General features: G+C 54.5%; 1 protein-coding gene across 1 annotated transcript in view; it reads right to left on the bottom strand.

The window, feature by feature from the left end:
- JPH3 (junctophilin 3) overlaps positions 1-20,897 on the bottom strand; it is a 53,216-nt gene that overhangs the window by 9,875 nt on the left and 22,444 nt on the right. Inside the window, exons 3-4 of the mRNA XM_010151526.1 lie at positions 7,760-7,884; positions 1,741-2,660 (exon numbers count right to left, since the gene is read on the bottom strand). Of these exons, the coding sequence (XP_010149828.1) occupies positions 1,741-2,660; positions 7,760-7,884 (1,045 nt within the window). The remainder of the gene's footprint in view (positions 1-1,740; positions 2,661-7,759; positions 7,885-20,897) is intronic.

Here is a 20,897-nt window from a genome sequence, read left to right as displayed (position 1 = left end):
CCCGTGGCTGCTGCTGCCGACACCGACAGGCGGCTGGAGGAGTCAGGATGCTGTAGGTATGGCAACAATAATCCCACTTTACAGACTATGATGCCTCTAGCCTGAAATTTTGACTGACAGATGTCATTTGAGTTTCATGATCCCTGTCTCCCCAGCAGCCAAGCATCATCTCCTGCTACCCTGACAGGGAGATGTAGCTCCTGTCTTCTGCCGGAGCCTGAAATGTCACCACCTGAGAGTCACAGATTTTCCATTTCTCCTGTGTAGGTCTGGCCTGAGCTGTGGGTTCTCTCCAGCCCTGCCCCCTGTTTGGCACTAACTCGACAAGAGGCAATTTGGAGCAGTGGTGGCTTCCCCACTGCTCCTGACAGACCCCCATCACCTCTCCTGGCAATGCCAAACCAGCGGGGAGAAGAAGTGAGGAAGCTGCTCTCAGTGTAAGTCTGGGGATGGTCAAAAACCAGGGGTGAGAAGGACCCGAAAATCACACAGCTCAGCCTTCTCCCAGAGCACGTTCAGCTCAGTCCAAGTTATATCTGCAGATGTCCAACCAGGTCTTCGTCCCTCTCCCAGCCTGCCCTCCCCAGGCAATTTATTCCAGCCCTCAACTCACTAGGAATGGCTAATGGATAATCACTGCTGCTGACGCTTGACTTTAAGCCCATTCATTCTGTTCATTGAGAACAGTTTAGCCCCTTCCACTCTGCAGCAGCAGTTTTCTGTATCTGAAGATAGCTCCATCTCCTTTTCTCACCAGGGCAGTGAGGCACTGGGACAGGCTGCCCAGAGAAGCTGTGGATGCCCCATCCCTGGAAGTGTTCAAGGCCAGGCTGGATGAGGCTTGGAGCAACCTGGTCTAGTGGAAGGTGTCCCTGCCCACGGCAGGGGGTGGGACTGGATGATCTTTAAGGTCCCTCCCAACCCAAACCATTCCATAAGTCTGTGACTCTCTAGCCCGAACACTTCACGGGAGCACTGACTGACGTTGTGATGAGCTCTATCACCTGGCTCTGCGAAGCTCCTGCCTAGCCCACTGCCCTTGCTGTACTCGCCCGTTGCCTTCCCTGCCTCGGTATCCTTCCTGAATTGCATTCTCTTATCTGCAGTTTGCCAAAACCCTTTTGCATCGCATCGCCCCACCGAGGGGCTTGTACCCGCTCCTGGCTCCGCCGCATCCGCACCCCAAACCACCCGAGCTGTATCGCATTGTGCGCTCAGTGCAGGACAACCTGAACCGTGAGTAGTCAGCCCAGGAACGCAACCCCGTGGCAGTGTCCCCTGCCCCATGACCACGGTTCCCTCCTCCACCTGGGTCAGGTCTCCGGCGCAACGTGGTGACAAGGCCACTGCTTCAACAGGCAGTGCCGTGCCATGCCCAGCTACCAGGATTTAAGCACTGACGTGGCAGCGGGGTCCCACCACGCTCTTGGACCAGCGTGACGTTCTGTTGGCGTAACCAAAGCACACGGAAGCATCACCAACACCTTGCCTACTCCTGGAGCTTTTCCACTAGATGAATGCTCAAAATCCCAGCAATAATGTGTTCTTATTGCTGGCCCCTGCTTGCGAAACAAACTCAGCCTTGCTGCTCACATCCTCCAGTGGAAAACCCGCCGTTCCCACTGGAGAAAACGCCACGCCGCTGGCAGAGCAACCTCCCTGTCCGCTCAGCCGCGGCACCGCAACGGCTCTGCACCGGGCTTCTCGCCCAGATCTCAACGCGCAGTTTTGCCAACTTACCGTGCTGGATTTGAGCGCATCCCCACTGTCCTCTTCAGATTCTAGTGCAACAGGTAAGGATTTCTGTGGCGGGGAGAAGGTTAAGTCCCACCTTAGTAGCCGAGGTTCAGCTTTGTCCCCGAATCTCAGGTTTTCCAGTTTCTGCACCGTGGGCTCGGCAGAGGAAGCTGGCCTGAAATTCTCTTTGTTCTGGGACTTAGACCTCAGTCTCTGAACCCCGAAGCCCCGGTCTTCCCCGCGGTGGTCATCAGCCATGCTCCTGCAGGGCCCTCCTTTGCTATAGTGTCTTTTTTGGGTGTGAATCTCTTGCATATAAGAATCCATCCTCATGAGGGGCTTCATCTCCATCTCATAATTGCTCATCTTCTCCTCATCCAGCTCAAGCAGTTTGGAGCTCCCTGAGCTGTGGTTATGGGACCTGTGGTGCGAAGTCCATGAAACCGTGGCTGGGGAATCTGTCCACCTCTCTCTCTGCTTGTGGTTGGAGGCCGAGTGTTTGTGTCCTCCGCTCCGACCTCTGTAGTCTTCAGGGACGGAGGCCGACCCCAGCTGACCGCTGCGCAGCGTCCCGCTTCTCACGCCGCGAGTCCCACCGACCTTCTCTTCGCTCCAGCTGTTGGGGCGCAGGTAATCCCCGCCGCGTCCCTCCAGCAACATCTGGATCTCCCCACCCCTCTCTTCGTCCACCGAGACCTGCCTGGAGAAGTGAGCGCTCTTGTTCCTGCAGGAAGGACCCAGGGGTGGCGTGGAGGAGGGGCTGGCAGGGAAGCTCTGCAGCGGGCTGTCGTCGGGAGTCAGGTCGGACGGGGTGGTCCCTTTGCGGTACAGCTCGGGGCTCTCTTGTTGGAGAGGTGTCCCGGTGGAGAGGACCTCAATGTCATCGCTCGAGTTCTGGCGCTTCGGTCTCTGGCATTCGAGCCCTTTTTGTGGAGTCGTTAAGGGAAAAGAGAGAGGGAGAGAGAAACGCAACAGAATTATTTCTATTCTGTGGGCACCCACCAGGTTTTTCATGTCAAAGAATAGGGCCGAGAGCGTCGGATGGCAGGGGAACCACAGGGCAAGATCAGGACAGCAGCGGCGTAGCACAATAAACAGCTGCTGCTGTTAGACGGAGAGAAAAGGCATCCTTGGATTTACACCAAATCCACTACCCCCCCTCCAGCATCCGCAGAGCAGCGCGGTGCGAGAGGCTGCAGCCCGGCACAGGGAACAGTTTGGCATCAGCTGCTGGTGTTGTTAAGACAGAGGCATTCAGCACTAAGGTGGTGTTTCTCCACTCCTGCAAACCCCAGAGCTACCAGCCCTTTCGGAAACCGCCTGGCACCACGCAGCTCGTCCGACCAGGTGTAGGGGTGGCTGCTCCTTCGGCACCCGCGGTTCTCCCCTGCCCTGCATCCTGCTTGCCTGGGGACACGCGTGGGGGACCGCGTGCCTGTGGCACAAGGACTCGCGGCCGCAGCCGTGTGGGGAAGCCGCTTACGGTGCCGAGCTGCTGGGAGCCCTGTGCAGGCAGAGGAGTGGGTGCTGGGGCCCTGCCTGCGCCCTGCCGACAGCCCGGCTTCCCTTGCAGGGGTGCAGCAGCTTGCAGCCGGTCTTGCCCCACGGCACCATTCCTACCCACTGACGTTTTTAGGGGATCCATCTAACCGTCTTTATCCATCAGCTCCCAGTTCCGGACATGCGAGGAGAAATCCAAGATGCAGCCGTGACAGCCCACGGCTCATCCTGTTCCCTGTGCTGGTGCTGGGATCACCCTGTGCCTGGCTTTCTGCCTTCACACCCCTCCCCGGACAGGAAACACATCGGCTTTGCAGAATTCAGCACAGGAATCTCACTCCGATGTTTTTGCAGGGAGATGGTCTCACTGGGACAGATGTGCTGCAGTGGCAGCGTCTCCCATGAAGAAAAAACCCCACAAACCGTATAGCAAAGAGCCTTCCTGCCCCATACAGCTGAGCAGGGCTCAGGGATGTCCCCACTCAGCCCCCCGTCCCAGCCCTGAGCCCATCCCGATCCCTCGCAGGCAGCACCGGAGGCAGCGTGTGATGGAGAGCACGCAGGCAGCCGTGCCGCACACGTTTAGGCAGGAGCAGGGTAGCGTGTTCAGGGCTATGTGAGCACGATGTACACGGTATCTTTAAAGATAAGATCATCTTACATCTCCTTGGGGACAGGGAGGTGGGGACGGGGACTGGCGAGAAACACTTCGCTTCTCCGGACAATTAAAAAAAAAAACCCAACCCTACAACTTATTAATCATTGATGAAACACCAAATTATTTCAAGGGGGTGCAAGCTAATAGTGGTTAATTCTCATTTTACCCTCTCAAGGCATAGTTGTTCCCAGCTAAAGCCATGCTAAATTACGTGTATAATTTGATAAATATATTAACTGCCTAATGCCCCTGAAATGCGTCTAATTGCAATTGCCATGGCTAGACAAGAAATGAGTCTCAAAAAGGAAGAACTCAATTTCTTACCATCGTTTAAAAATAAATGCTCTGAAGCGCCTGCTCTAATCTCTTCGCTTCTGCTGAGTAATTTTCCTTATCCGCATCTTCTTGGGGAGCTGCTGCTGCCGGGACGTGCCTTCGCCCGCAGCCATCCCTGTGTCCCACCGCGCCGTGGTCCGGATACATGCAGGGGACGCCGGGAGCGTGGGGATGGATGTCCCCACTGAAGCACCAGCACGGAAGGTAAATAGTAACAAGGCTGCCTGGAAATTTCCCACAGAAGCGATTTCTCAATGGGAAATTGGTTTTCTAATGACTGTCAATTTTTTCGTATTATTTGCCACAGAAAAATGTCTTTGTGTTTTGGGACAGTGCTCAGATAGTTCAGTCTGAGTCCGTTCCCTGTGTTCCTGTTTGTCTGTGGGAGCCTGAACCCCCCGGGATTTATCTGAGGCCCTCAAGCAATCCTCGTGCTTGTGGGAAATCGTGGTGAAGGAGAAAGGGGGGTTCACCCCTCCGTGTTCATGCAGAATAACTGTCCCTGGGGAAGAATACAGACTGATTTCGCGGCTGTTGTTCAGATGTTCCCATTCCAGACACTCCCCAATATCACGGATGGGAAACTGAGGCAGGGAGGGAATACATGGCTTTGTATGAGAAAGCTGTAAAGCCAGTTATTGAAACGGGCTCACCCAAGACTTGGGGTGCCTCTGCTCCCCTCAGGCTGGAGGTACAGGGACTTGAAAGCATCCCACCATGTCCAACAACCCCAAAGCCAATCTCCAGTGGCACCACAAGCAGCCACAGCCTCACTACACCCTCTGCTCCAATCCCAGTCTTCCCTGGCCCTGTCGAGCCCCACGACGGAGGTGGGAAAGCCCAGTGATGCTCCAGCATCCTCACCCCAGAGACCCACACCCAGGACCACATTGTTGCCTCTTGCCCTGCATCCTTCCCACCTGGTCCTGCAACAAGCTGAGCTAATTCCTCCTCTCCATGGGTTAATTCCCTGTTTTTTGCAGCCCCTGGCTGGGCTCCCGTCAAGTAGGAGCTAGTGATGCTGGGGCACGGCTGTCCCTCCAGCCCCGGAGCCCCGCAGGGATGCAGGCACTTCCTTGCGGAGGAACTCGACAGATGCACGGTGCCGTCTTGCCGGCTTTCGACACCCGAGGATGTGCAACAATTATTCTGAGCTAAAATTAGTCCCGGAGCACGTGATGTTCCTGGAAGAACGGTTGTGAGAGCGCGAAGGAGGATGCAGAGCACCAAATCTGGATTTGCAGCAGGATTGAAGCAGCCGTGCCCAGCCAAGCATGTGCCCCCGGGTGCTGCGGTGCCCCTGGGGACCCAGGTACAGGATTTGGGAGCGGTGCCATCACCTTGAGGGAGTCACTTCACCGGCACCGTCCAGCCTGTGGGCTGATGCTGCTGGCAGCCATGGCCAGGGCATCCGGCAGAGCCATGAACTGGGGATGCACAACTGCAACCATGGGGATGTGGAATATCCCGCCCCCCTGGCAGACAGAGATGGTAAACCACAGCGGAGGGGGTGGCACGGGGTACTGAGACGGGGTATTTTTGCTTTTTCCTTGAGGCAGTGCTGTGGTGTCGGGTGTTGCTGAGGCTGGAGCAGGTGCCTGCGGAGCCCGTGTCTGTTCCAGCTGGGGCTGTGCTGCAGGATGCTTCAGGCTGGGATACCCACGGGGCTGATGCTGAGGCGGGAATGAAGACCCCTGTGATGCTGTGGAGGTGGGTGGCACACTGCCACCCCCAGCACCTTGCAAGGTGGGCACGTCCAGCACCCGCAGCGCCACGCAAGGTGGGTGCTACACAGCACCCACGGCACTTAGCGCATCCAGCACCTCCGATGCTGCGCAAGGTGGGCACAGAGAGCCCCTGCAGCACCGGGCAGTGTGGCAGCAGCTTGCCCTGTCCCCGCTGTCACTCCCCCCCTGCCAGCTGCCCCCTGGCTGTTTGCAGCCCGGGTTTATGGGGTCTGTGGGGTGACATGGCTGCTTGCAGCTCTATCTGCCTGACTCAGTCTGTGGATGCTCCCAAGTTTCCCGACACAACTTGGATGGTGTATTTGTTTTTTAATGTGCTCTAAGTGGAAACTCTTACCCCCCCCCTTTACTCACACACAACCCACCCGGACGCGAGCACCAGAAACACAAGCCCCAACACAAGCCAAGCACTATGTCCCTGTCTAGAAGCTAGTAAAAAATGTATTACCTAAAAATATCTTTCCAAGAGGTGATTTAAACCAGCAAAAAGTCTCTTGGCAAGAGGAAATGGAGATGAGGAATATCTCAGGGCTGAAGAAGCCCCTGGGACCACACAGCCCTGCGGAAAAGCTCAGATCTCCGACACACAAACTGGCCTTCTGCAGGAGGAGAAGTGCTGAGGGGTGTTTGAACGAGCAGAGAGCTGGCGCAGCTCGGCTGCAAGGGGCTCAGCCCCCCGAAACACCCACCCGCGCGTGGCCGTGGCTCAGCTCAGGTAGGGTCAGGGCTGGAGCCGGAGCTCCAACCCCATCTGGCTCATCGCCGCTGAGCCGTGGGATGCCCCCAGCTGCCCCCGCAGCCTCCGTGGTTAAGTGAGGACTCGTGCACGGGCTGGCTGGTCCAAAAGATGCAACGATCCCTTTTCCCCGGCCTCGGGGAACGGCACCGCCAACCGTGAGTCACCAGCACCAGCCCCTGGAGCAATTAAGCCGAATGAGTAATCTTCAGTTAGAGAGCTGGAAGGGGGAGAAAATAATGATAGACGCCTCCTAATGAGGGTTCGGTGCAGGAAAACTTCTGAATAAAACCATTCACATATATTAATTACCATGTTAATTATTGCCGCGGGGACTTGGAGCTTTCCACTCCCACTCACAGCAGCACCTTTCGCTCCGGGACAGGCGCAGCCTTCGCGGGGCAAATCGTCCCCACGCGCCTGCCGGCTGCAGACCCCTGCCCGACCCCGGCTTCGCTTCAGCTGCCTCCACCCTGGGCCTTTGCTGAGCCGCTTGTCAGCGAGCAGAGATTCGGACGAACCGGAAAGAAATGTCGAAGGTGATGGAGGGAGGGAAGAGCCAGCTGGAGAACCCCTAACACGCATTTGCCCGACACCTTTGCACGCACACGCGACCGATTTGCGTGCCCAAGCGCAGGGGGAGGTACCAACGTGCCTCTGCAAGCCCAGGCGCTCAGAAGGAATCAGGAACGGTGGGGGTAGAATCAGTTCTTACTTTTGGAGCTCTCATTGGGTCTTTTCTGTGCAGCCATCAAGGACTGCGGATTTAAAAAGTGGGGGTGTTTTGGTGCGAAAAGGGGAGATCCCTGTAAAGGCAGGACTGCACAGGGTGGAAGTGTTGAATACTGAAAGCCTTGTGCTAAAACCCTCAAAAAGTGGTGTTACGGGGTAGTTTCCCACCCCGAGGAGCTGCGGGCACACACCTAGCCTCCACGCAGGGCTCATTTTTTGAGGTTTGGGGTCTCTGCAGGGCCAAGCGGGGCAGCAAGCAGCATGGGGCGAAAGCCACGTCCACAGGGCCGGCCCGGCCCGGCATCACGCACTGACCGTTTTCCCTGTGCTGGAAGGAAGGCGAAAACTCTTTGGCAGTGATCCTGGCGATCCGTGCTTCCTCCTGAGCTTTCTGCGCCGCCGTCACAGCCGCCTCCGCCTTGGCCCTGGAGTGAGAGGTCCTGCAAGGCAACCAGAGAGACAAGGACCGCGTCAGGCATCTTCCCTCTGCAGACCAAGGCATGGAGAAACCCAAATTGCCCCATGAAACCTCTTTGCTCCCAGCCCCTTTGGCTGCGACGGAGGAGCCGCTGCTGGGAGTTGGGGCTCGTTGGGGAACGGGTGATGTTACATCGATAACGCATTAATTAACTGCTTCTCAGTCTGCATATTGCCCAGGCAATTTGGAAATAGGGACGGGATGCTGTGTTCCCCCTGGGATGGACCACCCTGAAGCACCACGCATCCCTCTGCAGGGGACCCCAGCCCGGCAGACGGCTGCAGCAACCCCTGCGTGCCTCTCCCATGAGCCTCCGGGGCTGCAGGCCTGCATTTAAAGCCAGTGAGTCGGGTTTATTTAACCCAAAATGTTTGCTTTTGGATGAAAAAGCGAAGATTTCCACCCCCGCCACCGCACGTTTTGCGTAAAACACTGGATGTGAATACAAAGGCGGTGTGTCGCCGAGCGCAGAGGTAGGCGCGGGGGCTTGCCATCGGGACTGCCTCTCGCACCCCTTCACGCACCTTTATCGGGGCGTTTTCTTTCCTTCTCGCTGAGCGCCTGCCCCCTGCACTCACCCGCTACCGGCGGTTCCCCAGACACTTGTGTTTGATGGGATTTCATCCCGTCGCCCAGGACTGACGCCCTCTTACACAGCCCCTCCGCGGCGTTCCTGCGAGCATCCTTGGGAGGATTTGCCCCTTCCCCTCAGCTGAGCTATCGAGGCACTCTAAAAAAATGCCTGTTCCTCCCCACCCCAGTGTGGGCAGCATTATAAATAGCTCAGCTGATTTCTTTTCCCTCCAAAATCAGGCCCTCCATCTCCTTTAATCATTTTTTTTTTTCCTGCCGCTCTCTGAATTCCCTCTAATTTTTCGACATCTGCTCGGAGAGGAGTGCCATTTCTGACAGGTTCCTATAAATGGAAAATAGGGCTAGTAACGTGCCTGGCGTTGCATCGTGCGGCACAAGCCGGGGACACGAAACAGGGTGTGCGCGCGTCTGGGTGCTGTCGCCTCCGAGCCCCAGCGAGACGCCTGGTCCCTGCTCCCGCAGCCGACCTGTCACTTGTTTTTAAGTGCTGACAAGCTGTCTTTGCTCTAATAAGTGCTTTATTTATATAAACTGGCTGCTTTGGAGTAGCCGAGGGAGCGGTACGACCTGTTATCCCAGAGCTATTGCAGGTGGCGGAGGGGCTGCAGAGATGCTGTTGCAGGTCCCGCAGGTCCTCCATGACCGGTGCAACCAAAAACCGGTTGCACACACTCACGTAGGGCTGCAGGTGGTGACAAGCATGTTGCAGCCCCATCCCCTGGCAGGTATCTCCCAGTTCGGCTCTTTCAGGAAAAGCAGGGATGCTCCAAGTAAACTGCTGGGCTAAGAAGTGCAAACTGGCACAAAGGTGGTCGGTGGAAAAGGCTGGGGTGTCAGACCCACCGATTAAACCACCCCATGCCAAGGATGGTGCCCCCTGAGGCTTAACATCAAGATGCTGACTCTCTGAGGTTGTTAAAATGACTGGCATCTTCCACAGGAGCTTCCCAGTGGTCTGGATGTTGGCTCCTGAAGATTCTCCATCCATCCATCCCTCTGCCATCTCTCCTTGGACTGAAAACTGCTCAGGACTGTCCCTCCCATCCTGCAGCACATTTCTAGAGCAGGCTGCCGGTCCCCGCTGGCCTGATACAAAGGATTAATAACATCTGAGAGTGTCTGGACCAAACTCAGCAGGCAGGATTACACGCTGCCTCCCTAAACTCCTCCCCGGAGATGCGACTGGAGGCAGTTATCTGTCGCTTCTTGCCAGGGAAGGAGGCTGGAAGTGCTGAAAAGCAGCTTGTGCCACTTCCAAGGGTCCTGGGGACACATGAAGGTGTCTGCAGAGCAGGAACTTCATCCTGGAAGAGGATAGGTGGAGCCACGACCCAAGCCATCCTCCTCTCTCCATCATTACTCACTTTCCCTTTTTTCAGCAAAATGGGTCAAAATTACCATCCCTGTGGGGTCAGATGAATTTCCATCCTGGGAAAACTCACTCCAGCAACTTCTGGACTAGTTCATCCTACACAATGAGCCCAGGAAGAGCAGCAACTAGGGGCTTTGGCCTGGCAAGGGTTAAAAATCAATCACATCAATTAAGCCACCTCCGATCCGAAATATACTCAATACTCACAAAGCGGATATAACGTCGAGCGCTGTGCAGAGGTGCAGGCAGGCTTAATTGTTTGTAATGCTCTCTAAGATGCTTGGAGGAGAGGCGCCGACGGAGTGAAAAGCAGAATTATGGTGATCTATACGTTGCATAATAAAATACATAAGTATTCCCAAATAAATGCCAGTAATCCAGTTAGCGCTCGCATGACTTTGTCACATACTAAATTTAACAGCTGTCTCCTTTACACACGCCTGCTGCTCGTAGCGTGCGCTAAATCTTAATTCCCCAGTTAATTGCTTAAGTTTATTTCCTTGTAAAGCGGGTCTTTCGCCACGACACATCGACGGGGCCTGATCTAATCACTCTTCTCCCCCTGTCATAAGCGCTGCCGTAAATCTTTCCCAGACAGAGATGCCATCCTGGAAACCACAGTCAAAATAAGGCTGGATCCTTCCCTATGGGATTCATCACAGCTGGAGGAGGAGGCTGGGGACGCTCAGGGGCGGGAGGAATTACACAGATCCCCTTGCGTCGCTCCTTCGTTATCTCCCGTGGTGTCCTCCATCCCATAATGAGCCCACTGGACAAAAACTGTTGGTTGCCAGAGCACAGTGCCCCTCTCATCTCATCTGAGCTGATTAGGAGTGGCACGTCGGCGGGAAAGTGCTCATCCAGGCTTCTTCTGCCATCGATGAATGAGCTGCAGAGAAGGAGCGACACATCCCAGGGGGATGGAGGCGGCTGGAGCTCTCTGAACATCAGCACACCCAAGCAGAGCGGGACTTCTGGGGATGGCTATAACTTCCAAATCGCATTTTAGGGCACTTCACTATCCAAGCTGAACTGGTGGAGGGTGTTTCGGTAAGGATGGGATTGGGAAGAGCCAGATTTTAGGAGCCAAGGGTCTGGTTTGGGTCAGGGTGGAGACTCCATGCTGGGACTGGCTTGGAATATTTTATTAATTAATTTTCTGCCAAGCTGACTCACTCTGCTCGGAGGATGACCAGGCAAGTGGTCCAACTGGCAAGAAGAGCTGGCAGGAGGCAGGGAAAAATCACAGTCGACCAGATTTCTGTAAATCTTTGCAGATCTCTTGTGATTTGGCCAGAACTGACAAGGGAAGGGACAATACCTGCGAGTGGTTCGTAATGCCAAGTTTATCAGCTCCAGCTAATCTATAAGAAGCTGGAATAAACTGATTTGCAAGGAAGAACTTGGCTTTTTAGGAATGCCAAGGGCAATTCTGGCCTGGCTGTGCGTGAGCCGGGAGCTGATGCAAGGGCTTCTGCTGCAAATCTGATGCTTGGGGCTGGTTTAGCCAAAAAGGGGTGAGCTCTCGGCAAAAAATCTGTGGCACCTGATGGTTTCAGGAAGATAGGAAGCAAAATTAAAACCAGGCAAGGCTTGAGTGGTGTTTAGGTTAATGGACAGCTCTGGCAAGAGAACAAGTGGGACAAACTGGCTAAAAATTCAGCTGGAAATTAGAGCAAGTTTACAGAACATCAGAAACATTTCCGAACGGAGGTGAGTCTGTTTGGGAGCTGCAAACACGACGCCTGTAATTGCAGGGACAGCACATGGCGTCACAAGAAACCACAGGGCTCGTTTCTGAGTCCTTCTCCTCCATCCAGCTTTGTTTGAGTGCGAGGTGGAACCAGATAAAGACTTGCCATCTTCATTCCCTTTTTTCTTCCATTCCTGGATGAAAACCACGCTCTTCTTAATAAAAAAATAGGTAGCAGACTCTGAGCAGAAGTGTATTGGGGGCCAAAGGAAGCTATGTGCTGGACAGGGGAGGAAATCCACATTATTCATGGTTTAAGTGTGAAAAAGCAACATATGGGCAAGATTTCTGGAAAAGAAGGTCTGTTTTCCAAAATTCACATGGCAGCTCTTGCCAAGGGATTTCCGTTCTTTCGCAAGCAAACTCCTTGCTTTGCTGACACCCTGGTGAGCTCAAAGCTCGGCCGAGAAACCCCCTCCTCAGTGAGATTTGGGCTTGGCGGGGAAGTATGGAACTGCTGCTTTATTGTTAGGATCCTGCTGCAGGGATGGAGACCCCCAGCCCTCCTCCATCCCGTGCCGAGAGCGTATGGAAACCTCTCCTGAGTTCTCCAGATAGTCCCAGCTCCTTGACCGGAGCACACACGAGGTTGCAACAGGCTCTCAACCCTTCGCTCGGTACCGAGCTGGTTTCAACAGGTCTATTAGGTCTTAATCTTTTCTATATTGCCTGTACACCCACAGATCGACCCTCCTGCAAGGGAACCCAAAAACCTTATGCTCCTGGTAACTACAAAGGGGCTTGCTGTCTTCTCCTGGTTGTTTTCCATTTCTTAGCGCAGATGGAAGGGCAGGAGTGATGGACAGACTGATCTAACTGTCCAGAGCTTAGAAATGAAGTAAGAAAGCTGAGATCAAAAGAAAATAATTAAAACTATTATTAAAGCCTTCTTCAGCGCAGCTTTTTTAACACCTCTTACTGTACTCAAGGAGAAAACCCTGCGGTCCGTATTTTCAGGGAAAAGCGTGCAAACCTGCCACGTGCCATCCTCACCGAAGGCTTCGCTGCAGCAGACGAGCACTCACCAGCGGCGAGGATGGAGTTAACCAGCCAGTGAGCTCATCCTGGGACATAATGAACAGCCTCAAGTTTTCCTAAGGGGCCAGGCTGGCTCCATCGGATTCACTCTGTCTCTCAGGTCAATATGAATCAGGCAGCTTTTGGTTTTTTTTTTTTTAAATGCATCTTTATCTTCCTATAGGAAGAATGCTTCCTCTCTCCATTACAGAGGTTCATGTATTTTTCAAATGGCAAAATTCAATTAAAACACACACTAGCTGCAAGAAAATACTTCAGGAAAAATTCAGAGAGAGCATTTTCAGGGTGTTTCAGGCCTGGGTGCTTTGGTCTCCCCTCCAACCCAGGCTGTTTTGCACTGGAAAAGCAGCCGGGCTGGCTCAGGGGTGAACAGGGAAGCGTTGGGATGCAGCTCATCCAGAGAATTGCTGTCTAAGGCGAGGAAAAGGATCTTTTCAGTCCAACCACCGCATGTGCAAAAACCAGGCTTGCATGAGCGTGAGCCCCTCAGCTGTATTGACTGGCCAGGGGTTATTTTACGCTCCCACCGGCACAGCGGAGAGCAGGATCTGGCCCTAATTGCATCCAAGCCGAGATGCACCAAGAAACACAAAGCAAAAGTCCCTTGAGCGATCGATGCTGGTAACCGAACCCCAGAACCGAGGGGAGAGGGGGAGCGCTGATGCAACCCTCTCCCAAGGCTATCCGGTCGCTCCACACCCCGCAGCGACGGAGAGGCGTGGGATCGATAGCTGCAGCCAGCCCCTGGGAGGGATGGGGAGGCGGAAGGAGGCTCTGCCTGCTCCGGGCACTATCTCCAAGCCTGCCTGCAAGGAGGGGAGGCTTGGCTGGTCTTCACGCTCTCCTAGATGGGACAAATTGGGACTGAATTATTAATAGTTGCTGCAGACTGTCTGGCTTCTGCCTCTGCGGGAGCATCTCTGACTTAGGGCAGGGCTGGGGACAGCTGCTGGCGTCCGTCCTGCCTCCCTTTGCCCCTGGCTTGGGCTTTGGCTTGGAAACCACCGGGCAAAGCACCCCACATCCAGCACCTCCCTGGCCCCAAAAGGCTGGTGCAATAACCTGACTGCAAGGGTCGGGGTAGCCGTGACCTGGGGCCAGGCTCTGTCTAGACATTTCCTTCAGGGAGTGGGGAGATGGCAACAATTAACCACCTGTTTGTTATTTTCCCTACCTGGCATTTATTGCCCCAATAAAACCCACTCTTAATTCCAGCTCGACTCCTTTCACAGCTCTCCTGGCTTGGCTGTTACTGCGCTAGGCTTGCCTTGAGTGATTTGTGAGGGCAGTAACACAGTGCTGGTACTCAGGGGGTGGAATATTAGACACACCAATTAGCTATCTGTGCATAAATTCCCATTTACCTGCTTACCTCAAGCGTGTTTGCCTTGCCCACTTCCTCCGTCTGCTTTCTCCTCCACCCCCCCATCGCTGGAATTCTTAATCAAGGGGAAAAAAAAGCAGCTAATGTGACCTCTGACATGACGTAATGCAGCCAAAAACGTTGGCTCTGGCTCTTTGCAGCCAGACAAAAAGGAGGTGCTGTGCATAGCAAAGAGAAAGCCTGGCTTCCCCGCGCCCGCTGCCAGGCTCCCCGGCTCTGGATGGAGATTTTGGGGTGGGAGGATGGACCACCCCTGCCTCAGCTCTGTGTACCAGCACATCCCATCAGCCAGAAGGCAAGAGGGAAGGGTTAGGGATGGCTGGGATCGCACAGGGCAGAGGGAATGGTTATTGCAGGCTCTCCAAAAATTCCTCAGAAAGTCACATTTCAAGAGAAAAGTTCTGAATTTACAAGAAAAGTAAATAGTCAAACCCTTTAATCCTGAAAAAAAAAAACCAACCAACTTTGATTCTGCATTTGTTACTGCCCAAGAAAACAAAATACAGAGAAGCTGGAAAATGTTGTGGTCAAAAGCCCAAATCGGAGTTTCCCTGTGGTGTTACGCTGGGAAATAAAACGTTACAGGGGGGGAACCGTTCCCAAGACAGCCACGAGACCTCGTGGAGAGCAGGTGCCTGTGGCCCAGCTGGGGCATGGCATGCATGAGGTCTCTGGAATTCATGGAAACAGGGCTGGAGCCAGTTCCCATTTTGCTCGCTGCTCCAGGCACCTGTGCCAGATTCCTCTCTACCTTTTGGGTTTTCAAATGGAGAGCGAATTCACCGAGGCCTCATTTGCCATTTTGCTCTGAAATACTATTTTTTTAATCTGAGTAAGGGAAAAAAATTACCCCAGGCCGAGTCCTTCCGTCTTGTGCCTTGCCTTTTGGTAGACAAAATGAGTTTTGCTGGAGAGCAGAATTCACAACACCTAATGGTGCAAAGTCGCGGTGACTTGGGGGACAGGGATGGGCCACAATCAAGTGTCACATCCCCAGAACCCTGGGAGAAACACGGCCCAAACCACAGCCCACAGCAGGCAGCGACTGTCTTAGCTGATCCCATGGGATTCTCAGCTGGGTCCTTCCTGCTGGAGAAGGATGAGAGCAGCCAAAGGGCTGCAACACCGTGATCTTCTCCAGCTCACCTTATTGCCACCATCCCAAATAGGTCATGGGGCTGCTCGGATTTGTTTGTTTCCTTAAAATGCCAGCCCTGGCATGAGAAAATCAAACTCAATCAGCTTCAGAGGGCTGGGCCAGGTGGAGCTGGTACCCAAAGGCACATCTGCCACCGTTAGCCAGGATGCTGCCAGCATCTCTCCGGCCAAGGGACACGCAGAATAAGCAGCGCCAGGCAGACCTGTGCATTTCCCTCCCGGTGGGTTTACCTTCCTTTTAATTTTTTGCCCCCCAGCAAGGGCAAAGCTGATGGGTCTTTTGCACGGGAGACGATGCGCCAGCTGCCCTGAAATGTTATTTACAGCTCGCAAGATAATCAACATCTGGAGAGGGAGTCTCATCTCCTGCCATCTGTCACTTGTAATGAAGTGACGGAGGACACGGGTGAGTGACACAGCCAGGCAGTACCTGCCCGTCCCGGTGCTTCAGTGCCTGCCAGCCCAGACGTGCGCAGGAGTCGGGCTTTGCCTTGGAAAAAGGATGGCTTTGCTGCCACCGCCCCACCGCTGTCCCAGCCTGACCGACCAAAGGAGACAGGTTTGGCCTCGCTCCAGAGCCGGCACTTTGCCGGCTCAGACACGGCAGCCAGGCTCGGCGCAGTCCCCTCTCCGAAATCAGACACAGGGGCAGCAAGAACAAACTCCAGCTCCAGGGATGGAGTTTCCCCTTTCCCTATAAACTGGGGAAGGCATGAGGTAATTGCAGTGATGCTGGGAGCGTCATCTTCTGGGAAGCGATGGGTGGTGATGCAAAACCTGCAGGAACCTGCCAGGAGCAGGGTTTGGGAAGAGCTAGCTTCAAGGAAGGGAAAGGAATGAGCAGGGGGGGGATGCTGCCTGTTGTGCTTTGGATGGGGCAGATTTCCATGGTTTTACTGGATAATTGTCATGTACATCATGGAAAAGGTACATAATGGAAATGGGAAACGCTGATGTCCCCCTTTCCATCCCCTGCTCCCAGCAGACAGCCCTCCACGCACACCTCCCAAAGGCACAGCCACGCCACAAAATGCTCCTCTCACCCTGTGCAAAAATAGCACATTACAAACGAGCCTGCCACTTTCAGGCAGGAGGCAAAACAGGTTGGCAGAAATCACTCACAGCCCTTGGAAAAGGAAAACATAAAAGAAGAAAAAGCCCAGGAAAAAGCTAGCGAATGCACAAAATCTCCAAGGAACCTGGGCAGCGCTGGATCATCCTCACACTGCAGATCTGTACTGTCTGTATGAAATGCAAAAACAGAAGAGCAGAAAAGCCCTACATCAATGCCGCATTCGGGTGGAGATTTTGAAATGCACAGCAGGCACAGCAGCCCAAGTTATACCCCCCCGACCAGCCATAACTCAGCCTGCTTGGACATGTGTAGCGTTGAGTTTGGCTGTACATGCTGCTGACTGTAATGACTTCAGGCTGGATCCTGCATTCCGGTTGCGTCGCCCTGTCTCCAGGCAAGGCTTGCTCCGAAGGCGGCACTGCCAAAACCATCCTGAGCCCAGCCCCGCTCGTTACGCCAGGGAAACACCTGAAGAGCGGGGGGGGGGGGGGGAGCTTTTACAAGGGTGTCTAGTGACAGGACAAGAGGTAACAGTTTTAAACTGAAAGAGAGAGATTTAGATTGAACATCAGGAACAAATTCTTCCCGCAGAGGGTGGGGAGGCACTGGGACAGGTTGCCCAGAGAAGCTGTGGATGCCCCATCCCTGGGAGTGTCCAAGGCCAGGCTGGATGAGGCTTGGAGCAACCTGGTCTAGTGGAAGGTGTCCCTGCCCATGGCAGGGGGTGGGACTGGGTGGGCTTTAAGGTCCTTCCCAACCCAAACTGTTCCATGATACAATTCTATGAAATGACAGGTTTTTGGTGGGAGGCTTGACCGCAGTGGGTCTGGATAGGTGGCCTGGTGTAACATTGCCCAACCCCCTGGATTTATTGAGAGGAGAGAGATGGTTGGGGTGTGATCACCTCCAGTCCAGCCACAAATCTGGAGCAACCCTTGTGGGATGGATGAAGGCTGTTAGAAAACGCCTGGCTCAGTGTGGGCACCAGGACCTGCCTCAGGCTTCAGGTCAAAAGGTGGAGGATTTGGTGGGCTGCCACCATCCCCAAAGCAGCCCATTCCTCCCCGTTTTCACACTGACCTCCTCGGCTGGCTGATGCCACGCACGGGATGGAGCGTGGGGTGGAAACCTCAATGCCAAAGGTGCAAAGTGCAGCACAGAGAAACTCAACCAGGCCATGGGCGAAGGGAGCTGGGGGAGCCTCTGGTCTGCCTTCATGGAAGCCCTCATATCCCTTTGAGGAGCCATTGGCACAGTCTGACCCTTCGGGAAGTGTTAGGGGCTTTTTCCTACAGCCAAGGGAAAAGTGCTCAGAATAAGAGAAGTTGGGGAGTTCAGCAAAAAACTCCAAGTGAGGGTGGCAATGACAAGCAAGAGAAGCAGATCTGTCCATTTAATTTCAGTTTCACTTTGATGTCTAAAAAAGAACAAGTCAAACCATATTCTGAAGCAAAACAGAGCAGAAACACAAAGAAAAATCATTTTTTCCTTTCCTGACCCTTCACCCCATTCGGTTTTTGGCTGAAACGCTCTGGCAGTTTCACAAGTTTTGGTCACCTCAAACTAAACAGATATTTGGCAAACGAACTTTCCAGGCAAAGGTTTTTTTTTTTTCTGCTGTTGGAGCCATAAATGCCCAAAAGAGGCAACGTAACAATGGTCCTCCTTTTCCCTGGTGATGGGCTGACAGATAGGGATGATCCGTGACGTGCCTCTGGCCATGAACCATTTTAATCAGCCAACACCCAACAACCCACCCCAGTTCAGAGCAAACTGCAAAAAAACCCTCATCCAGAGTCAATGACAAACTCGTTTAACTGAACTTATTTTAGTTGCTGCACAGTCTGGAGTCAGGCCAAGACATGGAGCTGAAATGGCCTCAGGAGCACTGACGGATGCTCTCCAGCTGTCGGAGGAGAAGTGGTTGATATCCAGCCTCACCCTCTGGGACTTCCTCACCACCTCCAGCTCTGCAGGGTAGGAAACAGGACTCTCTTCTGGGTGATGTGACAGGGGTCTAAGGGACGTGTTAAAATCATCTGGTCCTCTGAGCGATGGAAAAATGCATTTCTACCACCAGAACCCCAAGAGATGCTTGGAAAGCAAATACATCCATGTCTTGCTCCACACAGCTGGGAGGATTCCCCACCTGAGTGAGATGCTGGAGGTGGGCACCGCTCTGTGCATCCCTTGCTACATCTGGCCTCGCCAGGATGGACCTAGTGATAACGGAGAAGCTTCTCTCTGCTCTAAGGGGTAACCGGACACAAAGCAGCTGGTTGGAGGCTGCCACATGCGGGACACGGCAGCAGCACCTCCATCCCCCAGTGCCACGTCCAGCTCCCATGTCTGCACCAGCACCCCCCAAGAATGATGAGAAAATGCTAACACAGAGCAAAATGCTCCCCAAGGAAAGTACACACAGACAGCACCCCCTTAACCCCACTGCTTGATGCCCTCCTGGAAGGTGCCGAGTGGGGACGAGGACCCTGCTTGGCTGTGCCCCAAACCCAGGGTACCACCATCCCCCGGTGCAGCCTCAGATGGAAACGGCACCCACCCAACGGGCCCTACGAAACGCTACATCAGATGCTAAAATGCTGCAGAAATCTGTTCAGTGCCAGGCTGCTGTCACCCGTCTCCGCAGCTCCAGTCCCTGTGGAGAGGGATGGAGGGGACAGGAGCGTTTGGTGAAATTTCTCGTCGTTTTGAGCGCTGTCTGGGGCTGATCTGGCCCCGTGGCACGCATGACCCAGTCCCCACAGCCTCCGCAGCCCTGGTGGGTGCAGGCAGGGGGTAAAAGGGCTGGGGGTGCCTCCTGGGGCTGTGTCAGTACTGGCCACAGCTCTGCTGACTTGGGGGGGGGATACATCATCTCAGTTGCCACAGCAACAAGCAGCTCCTGCCTGCCTCAAACTTCAGAGCCCACCAAGAAGGAGCCGCTTCCCTCATCCCTGCTGCCTGCATGGGTTCTCCTCCCTGTCGCCTGGGGTTTTTTGAGCACCCAGGAGCCCAAAATCCAGCCTGCATCCCCCAGAATCCCACTTCTCATGAGGCACCTCAAGATGGGGGGACCATGCATGAGCTGCTGGGTCTGCAGTGGGGTTTGCTCACTCACCCCGCTGCCTACCTTCACCCACCTTTGACGTTCAGCTGGCGCTGCTCATCCCAGCGCACCCGGAGCATCCCATGGAGGGAATGCTGCCGCTGGGCCCTTTCTGGTCCCCAAACGCTGGCATGCCCTGAGGCGGGCAGACAGCCCTGGGTTTGCAGATCTGCGCTGCATCCGAAGTGAAGCCTGTGAAAATTCCCACTCAAGCAGCCAGCAGCAGAACAGGGGAAGGGGCTCAGAGCCCAGCTCTGCCAGGAGAGAATCTGGGCTTTTAATTATTTTTGCTTCACCTCCATGCTACAGTGATGGAAGACAGCTGAAACAGAGAGAAGGCTGCAGCCTGTTTCCCCAGAGAGACCATTTATACGATTCAGGTGAGTCGGAGGACTCCTGCCCCCTGCCCAAGTCCTTCCCCACTCCTCTCCCCCTGGAAAAGCGCCTCATCCTCAGCTTTCATCTCTGCCACCACTTTCCTGGAGGGTTTTTCCCCAGGACCAAAGGGCTGGGGAAAAGCTGCCACCCGCCATGACTGCTGAAGCTCTCCAGGGATCTTGTCATCTTGGATGGGGACCAGCCATGGCCGCCCACCAGCGGGGTGGCTGTGGGACAGCTGCTGTGGCCAGCTCCGAGCCCATTTCTTCTCCGTAAGGGAGTCCAACCCCAGTGGGATTTTAGGGCACTCAGCACCCTGAAGAATTGGGACCTTTCTTAGTCACAACTTTAAAGGGATAATCGGTTGGATCCATGGGTTAAATCCCCCTGGGATTTTCAGGGGGGAAATTCGCTTAGCAGGGTCTATGGTCAAATCCTTTAATTTCCTGGATTAGGAAGACAAGACAGCTTGTCATTTGTCCTGTGTGGAGGAGGCGACAGAAACCTTATTGCTCAAGGCTTTTCAAACTGACTGTGAGCACTATGGGATGGGGTGCTGCACTCCTCCGCCCCCGGCAAAGCCAGTCCCCCCAGCATCCCAACATCCGGCAGCAGAGAAAGTGATGCTCATGAACAGCAGCAAGGAAAATACTCAATATTTTTGTCCAGCTCTGCATTTTCATCTCAGTTGCACTCCTGATATTGTATCACCTCTCTCCCATGGAGGAAGGGGCTTTGGGGGGGACAGAAGCATGAGGGTGTTGGGGCTGTTGCAGCAGGGTGGTGGGGGAGGGAGCAGTGCAGGCGGGGGAAACCATATGAGGAACCCCAAAAGAGGAGCTGGGAGAAGAAAAAAACACACAGGCCTCTCTGATGGAGCTGTAGTGTGAGGACCCCAAACCTTCCCCTCAGCTCTCGGGGGTGCCGCATCGCCGGGCTGCAGCACGCGAGTGGGCTGGGACATGGCACAGCAGCCCCCACTGACACAGCCGGAGGGTTTAGGGTGGCAGGACACGGTAGCAGGGGGTTGGGATGCTACAGTCAGCATCCCACCGGATCTAGCCCTTGGGTCTGGCTGCAGGTTTGTGTGTGGCCCCCTCCCCAGTCTCCCAGCACC

The sequence above is a fragment of the Eurypyga helias genome, unplaced genomic scaffold (assembly GCF_000690775.1).
Source record: "Eurypyga helias isolate BGI_N326 unplaced genomic scaffold, ASM69077v1 scaffold8650, whole genome shotgun sequence".
Lineage (NCBI taxonomy): Eukaryota > Metazoa > Chordata > Aves > Eurypygiformes > Eurypygidae > Eurypyga > Eurypyga helias.
This window is presented reverse-complemented; position numbering and strand designations above follow the sequence as displayed.